The sequence below is a fragment of the Ctenopharyngodon idella genome, chromosome 9, assembly GCF_019924925.1.
Source record: "Ctenopharyngodon idella isolate HZGC_01 chromosome 9, HZGC01, whole genome shotgun sequence".
Taxonomy (NCBI): domain Eukaryota; kingdom Metazoa; phylum Chordata; class Actinopteri; order Cypriniformes; family Xenocyprididae; genus Ctenopharyngodon; species Ctenopharyngodon idella.
Window position 1 is genome coordinate 28274700 of NC_067228.1, and position 17105 is coordinate 28291804.

At 37.2% G+C, this 17105-nt stretch overlaps 1 protein-coding gene across 11 annotated transcripts in view; it reads right to left on the reverse strand.

Moving 5' to 3' along the window:
- dgkh (diacylglycerol kinase, eta) overlaps positions 1-17105 on the reverse strand; it is a 97771-nt gene that overhangs the window by 22882 nt on the left and 57784 nt on the right. For all 11 annotated transcript variants that reach the window (XM_051904798.1, XM_051904795.1, XM_051904799.1 and 8 more), the window contains 12 exons: positions 16333-16439; positions 16103-16228; positions 15920-16022; positions 8226-8388; positions 7603-7711; positions 7324-7463; positions 7156-7237; positions 4719-4810; positions 4513-4612; positions 4109-4397; positions 3125-3256; positions 953-1087 (listed from right to left, as the gene is read on the reverse strand). In XM_051904798.1, coding sequence (XP_051760758.1) covers positions 953-1087; positions 3125-3256; positions 4109-4397; positions 4513-4612; positions 4719-4810; positions 7156-7237; positions 7324-7463; positions 7603-7711; positions 8226-8388; positions 15920-16022; positions 16103-16228; positions 16333-16439 — 1578 coding nt within the window. The remainder of the gene's footprint in view (positions 1-952; positions 1088-3124; positions 3257-4108; positions 4398-4512; positions 4613-4718; positions 4811-7155; positions 7238-7323; positions 7464-7602; positions 7712-8225; positions 8389-15919; positions 16023-16102; positions 16229-16332; positions 16440-17105) is intronic.

Sequence of the window (17105 nt, forward strand, 5' to 3'; positions counted from 1 at the left end):
ACTCGGGCAGAAATCATGGGTGAGCTAATGTATTAAAGTTTTATTAACGTTATGGTGGTATGAAGCAGGATGGGTCAAGAGCCGAGGGAGCGGAACGAGGCCACTGGAGCGAATTCTAATGGAAGACATCTGCGATACACACCGATCTCGAGTCCAACGGAGCTTTTATTATGCTTTTGCCGCTCTTTTTGTTGCGTATGTGGGGTAACTCAGCGCTGTTTTACATGGTTAAAACAATCATACTAAATACATTTGAGTGTGTTGAAAGTTATGTTTTAACGTTACTCTGTGGCTGCTATGAGAGACTTGTTGCACTTTGCAGTAATCTAGATCTAGAAATCTAGATGCCGTCATTGACAGGCGACAAAATGACACGGTCCGTGTCCTGGTTAAAATTGCTGATTTCTCTGGATTTAAACACTTAAACAAATGTTTGGGATAATGTACAAAAGTCAACAAAATATATAACATTGTTCTAGTGGTTTTTGGATATTTTAATCTAAAAATCTTACATATTGTGCCTCTAAGTGTCTTCTTATTTCATTAATATTATATTATCCGCAAGTACAGTTTTTTTTTTTAATACTTTTAAGATTTGAAGTACAAGTGCACATTCCATATAATTAAGCACACTTCTTTTTCACAAGGGTTCAGCAGACATTTGGACTGCTTCTATGAATCTTTAATGATTCTTTTAAAAGCTTAGCAACCGCGGGTCACTAATTCACTTTCACTGTATGGAAAAGCAGCTCAGAAATCTCTCCTAACATCTCCTTTTGCGTTTAGTGGAAAAACGAATGTCATACAGGATTGGAACAGCATGAGAGTGAGTAAATGATGCCAGAAATGTCATTTTGGGCTGAACTATCCTTTTAACAGGCTCATATTGACGTTTTCCGTTTAGCAAACAGTTATTTCAGTGGTCACATGGTGTAATGTCATGTGGTCGTACCGGGACAGATGATGCGTGTGTTGAGAACAGGCAGGTTCTCCTTGCTTGTGGTGAAGGGAGTGATGGAAAAGGAGCCACAGGACTGTGTGCTGCGACTGATACGCCTCTCCGGCGGCGAACACGGTGACTTAGCCACTGCAGAAACACAAACACATTACAAAACATGAGTTCATGTGTACAGCAGACTCATTCATCACAGCAATATCTGCCCAAGTGCCCATTATGCAGCAAAATCTAATGCTGTTTTGTAAACGTTCAACTTTTTCCAGCATGTAAGAATAACCCACGCATCTGGTCACAGGCTCTCAACGAGGAGTGAAAAGCCACCGTAACACAGATCCAGCAGATTCAGCAGAACGTAACCCACATAAACAAACCAAAACACATCAAAGCCACTTAACAGCTGTGAGACGGAGGAGAAACGGAGGCGAGATCAGGAGGCCCCGAGGGACTGGACCAACTTAGAGGATAAAGCCAGTCTTTCATGCCCCACTGGAAACATGAGCAGACAGAAGGGCTCTTTGTAAACAGGAAGTGCCACTGTCCAGCAAACAAAGATATGTTCTCTATAGAGAGAAACATAGCACAGGGATCCTCTGGGAAACCTACAGATATATTTACAGCTATAAACACATACAGTCTTTAAGCTGTAAGGAAATCCTGAACCTTCTGAAGGAAAAAGATAGTGTTATTGGGCAATTTTGCAAAACAAAAGCTTGTCTCCCCATTTAGAACACTCTGGGTTTATAAAAACAACTATAACTACAAGTAATGTTTTTTAATGCATCTAAAAGCTTTTTTTAGTGTTTATTTATAATAGATAAACCCTAATAAAATCATAATAATAATAATAATATATTTTTTAACAACTCAGAGTAATGTGTTTTAATGCATCTAAAAGCCTTTTTTGGGGTTTATTTATAAAAAAAATAAACCCTTATAAAATAATAATATTAATATAATATATTTTAACAACTAAAAGTACTGTGTTTTTTAGAGTTATTATTTGTTTTTAAACAACTAAGAGTAATATGTTTTTTAATGTGTCAAAGCCTTTTTTGTTTTTTTTTTATTAAATAAACCCTATTAAAATAATAATAATAATAATATATTTTTTAACAACTAAGAGTAATGTGTTTTAATGTGTCTAAAAGCATTTTTGAGATTTATTTATAAAAAATAAACCCTAGATAATAATAATATATAACTAAGAGTAATGTGTTTTTAATGTATCTAAAAGCCTTAGGGTTTATTTCTAAAAAAAAAACTACTAATAAAAAATAATAAAAATAATTAATAATTTTGATTTTAAATTTGATTTTAATATGTCTACAAGCCATTTACAATCCTATGTCTACAAAAACATTTATTTTGCTGTTATTTTTTTAAACAGCTACATTATATTGAAATTTACTATACTACGTTTATCACTAGAGGGCAGCACTAACCCATTCACACATTCAAATACTTCAGATCAGAAACAACGACTGAATCCCAATTCACACTATCCATCCTAAATAGAGAGCGAGATTAGGATTACTGAGCAATATGCTGAAAAGACAATTGTGTTCAGAATGGAATATTAACATACTGAATACTGTGCAATATGTACTGTATACGGCTTTCTGTGTTTTTATATGTTAGTAGGCATTATTCCAATATTTGTTTCAAACAGTAGTCACATGATCTCATCATGTTGCACATGAGTGGAGGGTTATTTTGTATTTTGAATTTAATTTGTGTAAAAATAACGTCTGATCAAATCAAATAATGAGTCTAAAAAGAGATGTTTAAAATCATGGCTAATATTACTTCCAGTTTTTTTTGTCACACTTGAAATGGAAAGTCATGTCATGTGAATAGCATTGTGGTGAAGTAGTACCTAGTGCAGAGTTCTTCGCTACGGTATAATTGGCAGTATGGCAACTATAAAAATCATGTCGGTATTCCAAGCATACAGTAAATGTGTATACTGTGCACAGTATATCATTCCACTCTTTGGAAATAATAGCCTTTTTAATGGCTCCAGTGAGAAAAAAAAAAAAAACGTGAGACTTGAATGCAACCCATTGGCGGATTTAGCTTTTAAGGCCGGTAAGCAAGAACACTTTGTGTCTCATAGGAAACAGTTACCAGCGACAGCATGTCTAAGATTTAAAAGTGCGAACTCACAGGGCAGAACTTCCAGTTCTTTAGTGTCCTCGTCCTTCTCGTTGTCTTTGTTTTCCTCCTCACTGTCCTTCCTGAAGTCATTGGGAGACTGCAGCTCCTGCTCCTCAGTGTGAGCGTTCTGCTCATCCACCACTACAGCACAGACAAACACAGCCATCTTATTCCTGCACTTCTTTATGTGGAACATAGAATAGGTAGGGCTGGGTAAAATTACATATATTAATATTCATGATTCTATATAACATTAAGCAACATTGTGAACATCACACATTTTTTAAGTGCTTTTTTTAAGTTTCCCAAAGAGCGTCACCAGACTGGTTTCACAATGGTGAATCACTCCAGCTTTGTTTGCATCATCACTAGGAAATAATCTTGGATGTCCCCATGTGGCATTCCTTAATCTTTTAGTAAAAAATAAGTACTGAAGTAAAGTATTGCTTTTTATTACACTTTTTTTTATTTTTTTTTTTTAAATATTGCTATTTTATTAATATTGTTATATTTAATTATAATACATGAAAATGAAAATTATCACTGATTTTTAATTTTACAAATCTTCTTTAAGTAGAATAAATTTAATTATATATTTGTATATGTGTGTGTGCCAAATAAAGTATGCTGCATCTTATACATTTTACAATCTTCTTTAAATAGAAAATATTTGTGTTTTTAAATTTATATATATATATATGTAGAAAATATATAGAAACTGAGTATTACAGACATTGCTAAAAACTATTGATTTATTGACATGCAAGTTGATCCCCCATTTAAATGGACAGAAATCCCTGAAGATCAAGAAGAACGCTCTCATTCAAAATACTTTACATGTAAATGTGGCTAATTCATTAAAATATAATCAATTCATGTCATGTGATTAGTCATTTTAGAAGACGCCTATATTCAGAGCAGCATTCTGTAAGCAACAGATCAGTGTTGCTTTTCTATTCAAAAGACATAGCAGTACAAGCTGGACAATCATACTTCTCTCTGCCTGCTCAATGATCTGTCTGAGCGCTTTCTTCAGGCTGTTGGCTCTCAGCACAAGCTGCTCGCGGGGTCTGAAAAGCTTATGAGCAGAGCCCTTCTCCGTCTCATTCTCCTTCAGCTCCGTTAAAGACTCTTCACTCAGATCTTCATCTTCCTCCAGCTCTTCCTCCTCCACCTCCTCCTCCACGATGGGTGGTGTGGTGAGGGCTGAGGGAGTCATGGCCTGAGCTTCCAAATTCAGCGTCTGCAGGAGGGAGTCTAGCTTCTCGTTCAGAATTGCACACTGCAGACAAGAGAATAAAGGAAAGGGATAAACAGGTTTATACTGGATCATATTTCTGTTGAGGAATGACTTTGAAAGGTGTCAGAGGTCATGAGGTGAAACATCACAGACTCACTTTGAGGGCCAGTGCATCAGCTTCCTCTGTGCTGTCACTGCTTCTTTCATAACACTTTCCAACTTTGGCCACAAATTCCTTCACTGTCTCACACAATACCCTGGAGGAGAAGAGAGAAGATGAGAGGAACACTGCCTTTATAGTAGTTTCTGTTTATTCTGTTAGTAGTGGAATAGGAACTGTATTGTGTGAGACTGACGACTCACTTTGATGAAGATATGACCACTGAGTGCTGATCTGAGTTCAGGATCTTTGTGAGATGAGCAGCCACTGAATCCTCATAAGCAGATATCTGTAACTAAAGCCACCCATACACATCACATGTCATAATCATATTCATAAATTGCAATAGCAGGGCGAAAGAGAAAAGTGCAACATTTCCAAAGAAATGAAAACTATTCATCCCCCCACAATTGGCCTAATTACATGCTAAACAACATTTTGTAGCATTTTAATGTTTATTTTTTAATATGTGACCCGTGCTGGCAAAATGAGTCCCAATGAGCAAATTTTCAAAAATGAGTTATTGTTATTTTCAATCTCTGTTAAAAAACCTTTAAAATGATGTATGATTTGTCAAAAAATGACTGAGCTACACCTGTTTGAAGTCAATAAGAGTCAGCAAAGTCAATTTTGAGAAAAGGTACCAAAACAAAATCACCTAGCAACCTTAAAGTCCCTGTTAATAACACCTAAATTGGCACACACCTCGTCAAAACTAAATATCTATAGGAAAATATACACTGCCCTCCAAAAATTTGGAAACACCCCTGGCAAAGTAGTTGGACGATATCAGCATAAATCCTTATAATTTTTTGGTGCAAATACATGAAAGTAACTTGACATTATCATTGAAGACCAGCAATAATAATTTTCATTTTGATTACATAATAATGGGAATATATACATGTCAAAGTCAGACATGCCCCTTTGCCAGCTGTGATGCCTGGTTACTAGTTTAAACTTGGCCCAGGTTTGTAAAAGATTTTTGGGTCAGCACATCTTAATAGCTTCAACAATTGATTGCCAATTAAGTTTAGAATACAATGAACCAATTAGAACCCAGTTTAGGTCAGATAGCTGCTAATGGTGGATATTTTGATGAATCAAAAATGTAAGGTTTTTCTATGTATAAACTGTTTATGTAAGAAAATATGTTTTTGTAGTTTGTGTTGTTCCTTGTCAGTGCAAAATTATCACAAATTAAAAAGGATTCATGTCAATATTGTCCAAAACCCCACTTTTCTAGGGTGTTTCCAAACTTTTGGAGGGCAGTGTATATATTCAACTTTTTTTTCAATATTTTACTTCAATATTTTGAAGTACTGTAATTCTGTTTATATGTGTATATCGGGATTGCACGCTGTTTGAGGCGTCTTTGTGCGCACGCTTCGGATCTGTCAGCGCGAGTAAGATCGATTTGTTTACATCAGCATGAGTTTGAAAATCACATTTTATTGGTTCAGACTCATGCCATCAAAAATTCGCTATGAATATTTACAAAGTTGGAATGCTGCGTTTTAAAACGATACCAAACTTAGACTAACGGGAAGTTGCTGAGGGGAAGCGCGAGTGGTAAAGTGAGCAGAGAAAAATGCAATTTTTCATGAACAAAAGAAAGGTACCCCTCTCAGAAAATATACAAATAAAGATATTTTTAGATGTTTAATTGCTATTTGAAGCATTTGGATCGCAAGACGAGGGCTTGATTAACTAATTTTTGTGAAAACCTCAAATTCGACCAAAATCGCCATTTTTTACTTGTTTTGTTAGTAGCTTATAATTAGCCTGTGCGCATTCCGACTCATTTTGCCAGCATGGGTCAAACAGAATATAAGGCACCGCTCACACAGAAGTTACTTTCAAATCAAGCAGCTTTCTATTGGTCAACATGGAAAATCTGGTGTGACCAATTTGAACTTGCTCCGAAATCAGTGTGGGGAAATCTTTTGCCCTCATGTGAAATTCCCAACTCCAATTGAAATGATTGGATTTTGTCCACAAAAATTTGCAGAACATCCGTAAATATGACCGCATTAAATTATGCTGAATGGATTCAGTATATAGTAAAATGTGTTAAACAGAGCTAAGAATATAACACTCTTGCTGGTAGCTAACATCATAATCATATTACCCAAAATATTTAATAAATGAGCATTCAAGGGATGCAGGGTGAGTAGAATTGTATTAATTCTGGCGCTCAAATTCTGCTGTGACATTTAACTGATTAAGTCTTTCAAATCTTAATTTCAAATATTAGTAATAGTAAATTTTTTTTTTAATTAAAAATAATGGCTTAAGGCTCAGTGAGTTATGGCTTAATCCGCTCTAACCAATTCAGTGAGTCGTTAAACCAATTCAACCAGATAGCTTAAAAGTTTGAGACTTTTTTTTTTTTTAATAGAACCAGTTTAAAAGAGCCATTTGTTTGCGAATCAGATTACAATGGATGTGCTGAATGTTTTCTTTTGTGTACAGCGAGGGAAAAACAACTGATAGTGTGTCATCTATTTATTGTCTTTGTTGTATTTTTGTGGCGCCTAGTCTTAGATAAAGTGTAGCGTGTCACACTGTGACATGTCAACGACCCTCTTAATGGTGTTGAAATAGATGTATGCATTGCTGTTGATGTGTTGCTGGTACCTGGCCGTCCTCTGCCTCCTCAGGTGTGACGGGGCAGCTGTGTTTGGGAGGTATTTTAATCTCATAGGTCATTATACTCCACCTGTGAACAGAGGTTGTAGATGTAGCCAACGACACAAATATTATACATGAGACAGTTCTGGACACATGCTAGGATGCACACTGTACCTGTCCAGCATTTTCGTGCTGGCTCTCTCCAGCTTCTCCAGTATCTGAGGGAGTTGCGTGTCATCATCACATGACGGCCCCCAACCAAGCACACGCGCCAGGTCATTCCCGGTGCCCAGTGGCAGAACGCCCAGCTGGCACTGCAAAACATGAGGTGGTTCAGATCACTGAGCCAGTTCATTAAGAAATCCTCATAAACATCTGCTCTGACACTCTTGTGCCAAGTCCTAACCTTACAGTGACAACTTTACATGGTGTAGTACAGTGCTTTTCAATTACCTGTTTGTGAAGATTTAGTTTATCGATTTCAGACAGAACCCAACCAACGCTTCCATCTCCACCACACACGAGGATTCGGAAATTATCAAACTTTTGGAACAAGCGAAGGCTTAAAAAGAGAAAAGAATATTTAAACAAACTGACACAAACAGAAATGCTTCTCAAAAAGTGTAGCACAGAGTGTTCAAATAATGGATCATGTGAGAGCAGGTTTGGGTAGTTGACCTGAAATACATTTGGGTAGCTAAATTCAACCTAAAACTATTTTAAACAATATTTTTTATAACTCTTTTATAATCATTATGCCTATGCACATATTTTAGAGACTACATGGAATATTTGTTCTTTTAAAAATCGATTTATCCCCCTGTAGGATCATTAAAACGAGCCAAAAAGGTGATAAAAATGGAGGAAAATGTAACATAAATGGTTATGGGACCTGAAAAATACTTTCATATAATTTTAATATTAAAATCTGGATGTTGATTAAAAAAAATGCATGGACACATCATACATCAACTATCCATTTTGTAAACACCAGAAAAACAAGCAAAAGCACTGATTTTCTTCTAAGACAATGATCAACAGTTCACTCTCTGTGACCTTTGACATCCTAGTCTTACCCTAAATGAGGTCCACCGTTGACCAGGTCAAAGACCTGAGCGGGATTGAGCAGCTGTTTGAAGCGACGCAGGAATTTTACCCCTTGGTTGTCTCCGCTTTTTGAGTTGACAAACACGAGGAGTGGACTAGCGCATGATGGAGGACAGGTGGCCTTCCAGAATCCTGTAACAGGAAAAGAACGAAAAAGATTATACATTTTTTAGTTCTAACAGCTTTTTCAAAAGGTAAACACTCTCTCTCTATATATATATTTTCTATTATATATACAAATTTTAAGGCAGCATCATCCTTCGTAAAGAAAATAATCCCTGAATGCATTGCAACAAACCAAGATGGTGGATGAAGCGAGCAAAAAGTTGATTATAAATAAACATAATTCATTTATTATTCGAAAAAAAGTATCAATAAAAATAATTAAGGCTAATTGTTAGTCAACGAGAAAAGGCCTAGTCGACCAAAATTGGTATTAGTCGGTTAGTCGCAGAAAAAAATATCTCCACAGATCATTAACGGAAATCCAAACATTCGCCTATCATTCATCATTCATCGATCTCAAATATGTCTTATCACAACATGTAAGTAATTTAATGCTCTAATGTTAGCCTAGATAAATATGCGCTATTATTTGCGCATATCCAAGTGTTTGTGTGGAAAGCGCGCTTACTGCATGACCTGGAGGCGTTGGTGCGATCACTTGCATTTAACTTAAAATACTCCATCATTTTTGGTCATACAGATAAGAATAATCAAACATTTGAAACCGTAAAGGGTTTGCTTTTATTTCTGTAAACTCACAATAACAACAAAACGTTTTTTCCCAAAATAACGAAAACAAACAGGATGCACTTTCTGCCGTCTCAGTCTCAGGGCCCTATCATACACGGCGCAATGCAGCACCAGGGAGACACAAGTGTTTTTTGCATGTTTCAGCCAAGCGGCAACCTCCCCCAGTTTCTCTTAAAGCCAATACGGAAGTGACTTAAACTGCAATTCATCGACTGGCCGCTAGGGACAGGCTCCAAAAGAGAGCAGAATTTCATTGACCCCCATGTTAAAATGCCCAACTTTACAGCAGAAAAAAACATCTTTACAGCTTGGTACAAATTGTGGTTTTGGTCTATACAGCTAACTCTGAGGGGGGTGATTTTTTTTTTTTTTATAACTCATCTGTTTAAACTATATTAAGCCTTAAAATTTTGCATAATTAAGGGCGTGACCACTTGAGTGACAGGTAGATTGTCGCTGCTCCATGTGAGCCATCATCTCAGTTAATTCCAGCCGCTGAACTGGATTTGGCATCTCTGCTGTGTTTGTGTTTTTTTCTGAATTATTTCATACAATTATCAAATAATATGGCTTGCTGTGTGGTTAATGGTCGAGACAGATGTGCGTCTGTGTACATGTGCACACATGCGGAAAATAAACAGAACACACGTCGTTGGATCGTCTTGGCATTGGTTAAAAGTTCTGTTCGTGAGATTTACTATGACAATGGCTGGAGAATATGCCTCTCAAGACACCACAAACTCCAACAGCACTGCTTGGATATTATAACTAAAACTGCTGCACTATTTTGAAAAATTGCACTTTGGACGCGGGCTCATTTGTTTGTGAGAGTATAATGTATACGATCATAAACAGTTTTACAACATAAACGCTGCTCAGGTTGCACAATTTCTTGAAGAACGATGACGGAGAGCAGATCATTCAGAAGAAATGTGATGCAAACAATGGACAATGTATCAATATTTCATGGATTTAACGCTTTTGTGGACAAAAGTGCTGTTGTTTGTTTTTCAGTGGACACTCATGGACATTTTACCCAAGTGCAATGGATTGGATTCATCTCACGATTGCTATTTCATTATAAAGGTATGGAGTCCTGTTTTGATTTTGCGTGTTGTCATTTGCACACCCGACACAAATTACAATATTACTGTTGCTGGAGCATCTATATCGTAAAAAAGACACCGTAGATTGACAGTAAACCTTTAGAACTTTAAAATGATATAACTAGTTATCTTTATTAATATTTTAGATAGTGTCTAAGATAGATAGATAGAATGCGCCTGGTGCGCCGACCATTTTTCCCATTAATAAACTAGAAAAAGTAGATTCGGGCACGCCCTAAGGGCACTTGCGCCGTGTGCTTTAGACCATGTGCTTAGATCGTTAAAATAGGGCCCTCAGTGAACTTGAGTGTGTCACAAAAATGAACCGAAACTCTGCATATACTTGCCTCACAGACACGAGAAATATATCTATGGAAAGCTTGATATATCTACTATTAAATGAACCGATTAAAATCTAAAACAAATATTCTCCGATTATGTAATCCGTATGAAATGTGCATATTGGCGCGTTCACTACTGCAAGATGATGTGTGCTGTAACACTTAAAGGTGCAGTAGGCCTAAGCGATTTCTGAAAAATGCTGTTGAAAATTGAAATATTAACAAATTGGAAAAGGTCAGATGAATATAATTGGAAAAATAAGGGTTACAATGAGGCAAGCACTCGGACGCTGAGGTTGTGTTGCTTATGCTCGATACGCGAGTACATTTTTGGTTTTTGGCTAAATGAAGACTTTAATTTCAGTTTCTGTGTTTTGGTAAAAAACAATAATTTTGGTGCATCATTATTGATTTCACCTATTGTAAAATTACAACAAGAATTTTTATGCTTAGTGTGTATTGCATTATTAGCTTTGCAACATGCTAACACCCAACACTGAAATAACTGAGACACTGAGTCTTTGCGTGTTTGAGTTGTTCATGTTGGACCAGAGCTTAAATGAGCTTAAACCACAAACTCCAACAGCACTGCTTGGATATTATAACTAAAACTGCTGCACTATTTTGAAAAATTGCACTTTGGACGCGGGCTCATTTGTTTGTGAGAGTATAATGTATACGATCATAAACAGTTTTACAACATAAACGCTGCTCAGGTTGCACAATTTCTTGAAGAACGATGATGGAGAGCAGATCATTCAGAAGAAATGTCGTTCTGTGTTCCCTGGCAATCTTTAATAATGCCATGCTTACCAATTAAACTACAGGAACTAAATGCCAGAACTTGCATGCTAAAAAAAGTTAACACTGAGATTTTTGTTGACTCCATGTTGCTTAGGAACAGTTTTCTTCATGCCTGGACAAGGATGAATCACAGAGAAAGAAGTGGGAAGTGTTTTGTGCTGCAGCACAAGAAAAAGCAAACCATCAGTCTAGTATGTTTTCGCTGAAAATGATGTATAGCGTGTAAATAATCCAGCACTTTGATTTCTTTGTCTTCATTAGAGCCGGGCTGTCACCAAACATGCTCGCAGTCGGTGTGATCACGTGCATGCATGCAGCATGTGCAGTAAACAGTCTCTGAACATGCCAGTAGCTGTGAGCAATAACCCGCTGTGTTTATGAGATTCACCATATGCATCATTTAGATTTTCACATTCCTGTCCCTCCAGTGCGACTGTGTGTGTGAGGAATTGTTTGCATGTGCACATGCATGCACAGTGCATTCACTTCTGTGTACCTGTATGCATCAGTGTGTGTTGCATTGTGTTTGCGTACACGGATCTAAGCATGCATGAGTGTTAGTAAAGCTGACAGTTGCCCTCAAGCGTAGGTTTGCGTATTCTCCATGTGGCTGCGAGCGGACACTGACGCGTGGGTGGACGTCTGTCAGTAGACCCCTCTGAGTCTAACAGAAGCCCCACCTCTCTTTTCCCTCGCTCTCTCTCTCCTGGAGGCAGGCTGAGGCAAATTGAGTCACGAAGCTCAAGCACGTGCCAAAGGCAGCCCTGAGCGAATTAAGATGCAGTTCTCCTCGCCACCTAGCACTGAGGCGGGGGATTCCTTACACGTGACGGACTCTCCTACTTTCCCATCACATCCTTATGCTTTCTGTATCCCTCTCTACTTCTTTAGCAGCTTAACAGTCTTACATCCTACCACCATTTTCTTCTTCTATTTTAAACATCCAATTAACAGGAACCACAAAGCGATCCAAAAATATATCAGCCGAAACTTCACAGCCATTGATTTTCATTACATTTCTGTCTGGCCCCAACTAATCTCTATATCCGATATGTGCTCTGCCAATTAAAGACAGAGGAGCTTTGAGGTTCTGATCAATAGTGGATGCCCTCAGTACTCATAAGATTTGACTTCACACATGGCCAAACGGAAGTCCTGAAACCACCATCGCAGAATCAATGCCTGTGTCTGAAACCAAGCTGTCCAACAACTTGTTCACACCAAGAACGATAACTTTAGTGATAACTAGTGTTGTCAAAAGTACCGGTACTTGATTTACACGCACGTTACAACACGATTATGCTTAATGAGCAGACAATGCATGTGGTCATGTAAATGCATTAACCCATTTTCCTTTTGGAAAATTTTCCAGAGTAAGGTCTTAAATGGCTTAAACATAAACCAATTGACACAGCTAGATTTTTGCCCCTTACCGCAATTTTGCCCAGCATGTAAAGACATTAACCTGTTTCTGTCAACTTATTGCAGTGCACATGTGTGATATTTAGTGTCCTTACTGCTTATTTAAGCGCATTTCGTGGTAGGGGAAGAGGAAATATATTGCAAACTCTGACTTTTTCTTGACCCAAGAAATTATAAAATCAATGAATCAATGGGTGTGTCTGAAACCAAGCTGCCCAATGACTTATATGACAAGCCTGTTCACACCAAGTACGATAACTATAGCAATAACTAGTGATGTCAAAAGTACCAGTACTTCGGTACCAAGTCAGTACTTAAAAAAAAAGAAGAAAAAAAGTAAATGATACAAGAGTTTCTGAAGTAGCGGTAGTACTGAGTACCGGGTCAACCAGCAAAGAGCCACATATGGAAATACTTCATTTTTCTGACGAAAGGAGGAAATAAATCAAACTTATTAAAGCACCTTAAAGACAGACACCAATGGTACGTCCAAAATCGCGTACTGTCTAAATAGGTACTACATTTGAATTTTAACTTACTTTGCGACCGTTAAAAGAGTACGTTCTATATAGTATGAATGTGTGTAGTATGGACGTACTACATCTGCCATGTCGTCATTATCACGTGACCTACTAGTTTCAGTTGCGTCGCTTCACCTCCATTCATAAATCCTCTCCAGTGGCCTCATGGGATAGTAAAGTGTCCATTGAATGCGCACTTCAGAATCTGGTCGGAAGCAGTAGGTTATCCGGGCCTTTTTTCGATTACTGTTTCAAATACTATGAATTCAGACATACAACACTGTTGGCGTAGTGTTTTTCGCATACTATATAGTAGAGAAGTGTTTAATTTCAGACACAGCGCTGAATTTATTTAAGGAGTTTCAGCAGGTGAGTTTAAATTTACAGGTATCTTAGGGGTTGCATTATTGTATTGTAGCATATTTTAGTTTGAATACTTAACAGTTAGCATGTGCACAGATAACATTCATTCAAGTGTCCTTATTAACCATTTAATAAGTTTTACTGGGGTAAAATAAATGGGAGGACATGATAAGGGTTTACTAAGTTTACATACCAGAGGCTTTTTGATTACCTATATATCCGAAATTCATGTGTTAGAAAATAAAAGATGAATGGCTAGCACTACCGTAATATCAGTCAGTCAGAAAAACATTTCTATTCTTTGCTGAATAACTCTAGTAGCTTTAATAAGTCATTTAAAATAAACATGAACACAAAGTTTGGACTAAAGAAAAAGTACAATCGAATTAAAATGTTTTTATCTCCCTGTTGAATTTAATGTACAGTTACTTTAATGTACATAATCTAAATGTAACATAAAAGCTCAGGTTTGTTATTTAAAAATTATATTTCTGAATTTTTATACAGAAGTATACAGAATGGTATTGCTTTTTAAATATATTTTATACTGAATTTTCATTTTATTATTAAAATATTATTGATTAAACTATTCAAATACTGTTTAATTAGCATGTTATTGTGTTTTGTTTTGGTACTGAAATTGGTACAGAGTATTGGTATTGGTACCGACAACTGAAAATTTGGTGACAACCCTAGTGGTAACTATATTATCGTCCACACCATTCTATGATAACGTTCTGTTTATTATACAGTATGTGCTTAAGTTATGTCGTCTGAAGCTTTAAATGATTGAGCTCTTTATAGTCGAAGTTGATTCTGATTGGCTGTCAATGTTTAATGGTTCATCAACAGGAAAAAAAAAAAGCAGTCCCTGTATAATAAAACAAACATATAGTTTTATTTTGGTAGAGGAGCCATTAAAGCTGTTTTGTTGATGGCACAATATTGCATGCAAAGAATATTGCATGCACTATGATTTCTTTAAAAATCAACCAGAAGAAGGCATCTCAATAGACAGGATGTTGCACAAACACTGAATTCACATGTTTCTACCCATACAACCTGAGAAAGCAGAATTTATCAGCTTTTGGACACAGTCATTTAGCTATTTTTAACCTTCAAGATATTGAGCATGAAGTGGCTCTAAATAGCATTCATACAGCTGTCAATAAAAGGCAATGTGCAATTTCCTGGAAATCAGTGGCATATGCTCCGACACAGGCTGACTGAGCAAACAGGTAAGGTATGAATCCTCAGCAGCAGGTTAATAATGCAGAAAGGGATAGAGAAAGAGAGAGCCGGGTATGGCAGAGTGCTTTTGTTTGCTCTCATCTTGAATTTTCCAAGCACATGGTCCACCAGAGGCGGTTATGTTTACATGCGTCGGTACGAGATGCTCTGAGGGAAAGTGACTTTCCATACCGCCCTGACACATGCCATAGAGATGGGAAAGGAAAATAAAGGAACAGAGTGTCTCTCAGGAAAGGAGAAAACACATCCTATATGTGTGATCAAATCAAAAGCGGTCAGAGGTGTAATGAAAAAGATATTGCTCTTCATGCAGCCTGGGAATTAGCAAATCTAATGAGCTCCATCTATAGCAGCACTCCACCTGAGCTCCTCCCACCACTTCACACTCACACGCACACGCTGGGTTTTCATGTTTTATGGGGACATTCTATAGACATAACGATTTTTATACTGTACAAACTGTATATTCTATCCCCTAACCCTAACCCTACCCATCACAGAAAACTTTCTGCATATTTACATTTACAAAAAACATCACTTAGTATTATTTAAGCTGTTTTCCCTCATGTGGACCAAAAAATTTCCCCACAAGGTCAAGGATTTCGGATATTGCCATCTTTGTGGGGACATTTCGTCCCTACAATGTAGGGTTTACCAGGACCACACACACACACACACACCCTGATACATAATCATACACTAGATCCAGAGTGGGATCATGCATAAGCACGCAATCAGGCAATCATCCATTCTTGGTGACCTTGACCTTATGAAACAAAAGGTTTTTATGTACTATGAAAACATATTGAAAAATTAATGACTCAAAACTATCACCCCAGTCCAAAAAATAATTTAACTTATTTTACTAAGATTATAACCTCCAAAAAGTGAACCAAAATAATAATAATAATAAATACATTTTTTAAAAAAATGAAAAAATGAATAAATAATGTGATCATTTTAATCTCATTCAAAGTATATCTATTGTATAAATAATATTATTTAAATTAATAAATGATTATTTATCAATATTTATGTTTATAAACTCTGACTAGAATGAACCCTCTTGAACTCACTCTTGTGAAGAGTAAAGTCTTACCGTCTGAGTCAATGCTGTTGAGGGCGGTAGGGGGGATGATGGACACTTTGCACTGGCCGAGGGGACATTTGCGGGGGTAGAGATCCATGCACGCTGTGTGCACCTGTCCAAGCAAAGATGGCTTTTAGAATTCACAAGCTCTCTGAAGTAGTTATAAGGCATTCTGGGATATGTAGTTCTTACCATGGCTTTGCACCACAAACAACGCCAGTCCTGCAAGCGCAGCACGCTGCCACATGTTTTGTCGCAAACGGCACACTTGGCACTGACGGGCAGGTTACCTTCCAGCCACTGGTGTGGCATTGCAATCTATAGGAATAGAATGTTATAAAATGTACACCAGAGCAGACTTTTTGCTGTTCACTCAAATGTCATGCATTAGCTCAGTGAACCACAGGCTTTCCACGACTCACCCCATCCTCATCCTCAATGATGTCCTTCCCGATAGAGGCCAACGTTGTCCATTTGCAGTTGTTGGTGGCCCTGACTGCGCATCTTTTGTGGGCCTTGAATTTACACACTACAAGAGAGTAATGTGCAAACTGGTTATAAGTGACCTTGAGATGCTTATATGACAATCAGGTATTTTCATTTTAGCTGAAGAAATATGAGGTGATAAAAGACGGCTGGAAAACGCTTCCTAAATCAAGCTAAAATGAAACTGCACAATATACAATGCTCAACTGAGGAGAACATTGAAGAAGTATTTAAAAAACCAAATACTAAAAACAAATTTTAACGTATTTTCACGTATTTTAACAATGGGCGGGGTGCCGCAGTGGGCAAGTAATGTAATCGGTTTATGGTCGAACACTGTGTAACACTGGTAACACCAACTCCCGCAGCAAGCCTAATTCATAGCCTGTACACTATGTATGCATGATGATGCATTTCAGATGCTCAATTCAGCATGAGCCGAACAATAGTCGCAGCACAGATCAGCAGCAGGAGTCAGATTTCATTTTTTCATGTGACGAAAGTGAGGCGAGCTGACTGACAAGATGATGGCAGAAGATTTGGTTTCAAAGTGAAATGTAAAAGCGTCAGTTAAATACACTAAGTAAGCCAGTTATATTATTTGTGCAGCACTGGCAATAACATCTTTTTCAATGACATTATTGTTTTCTTTAGGTCTATAACATGACAAAACAATCTACAAATCTACACTTCTAATCTCTATCTCTAA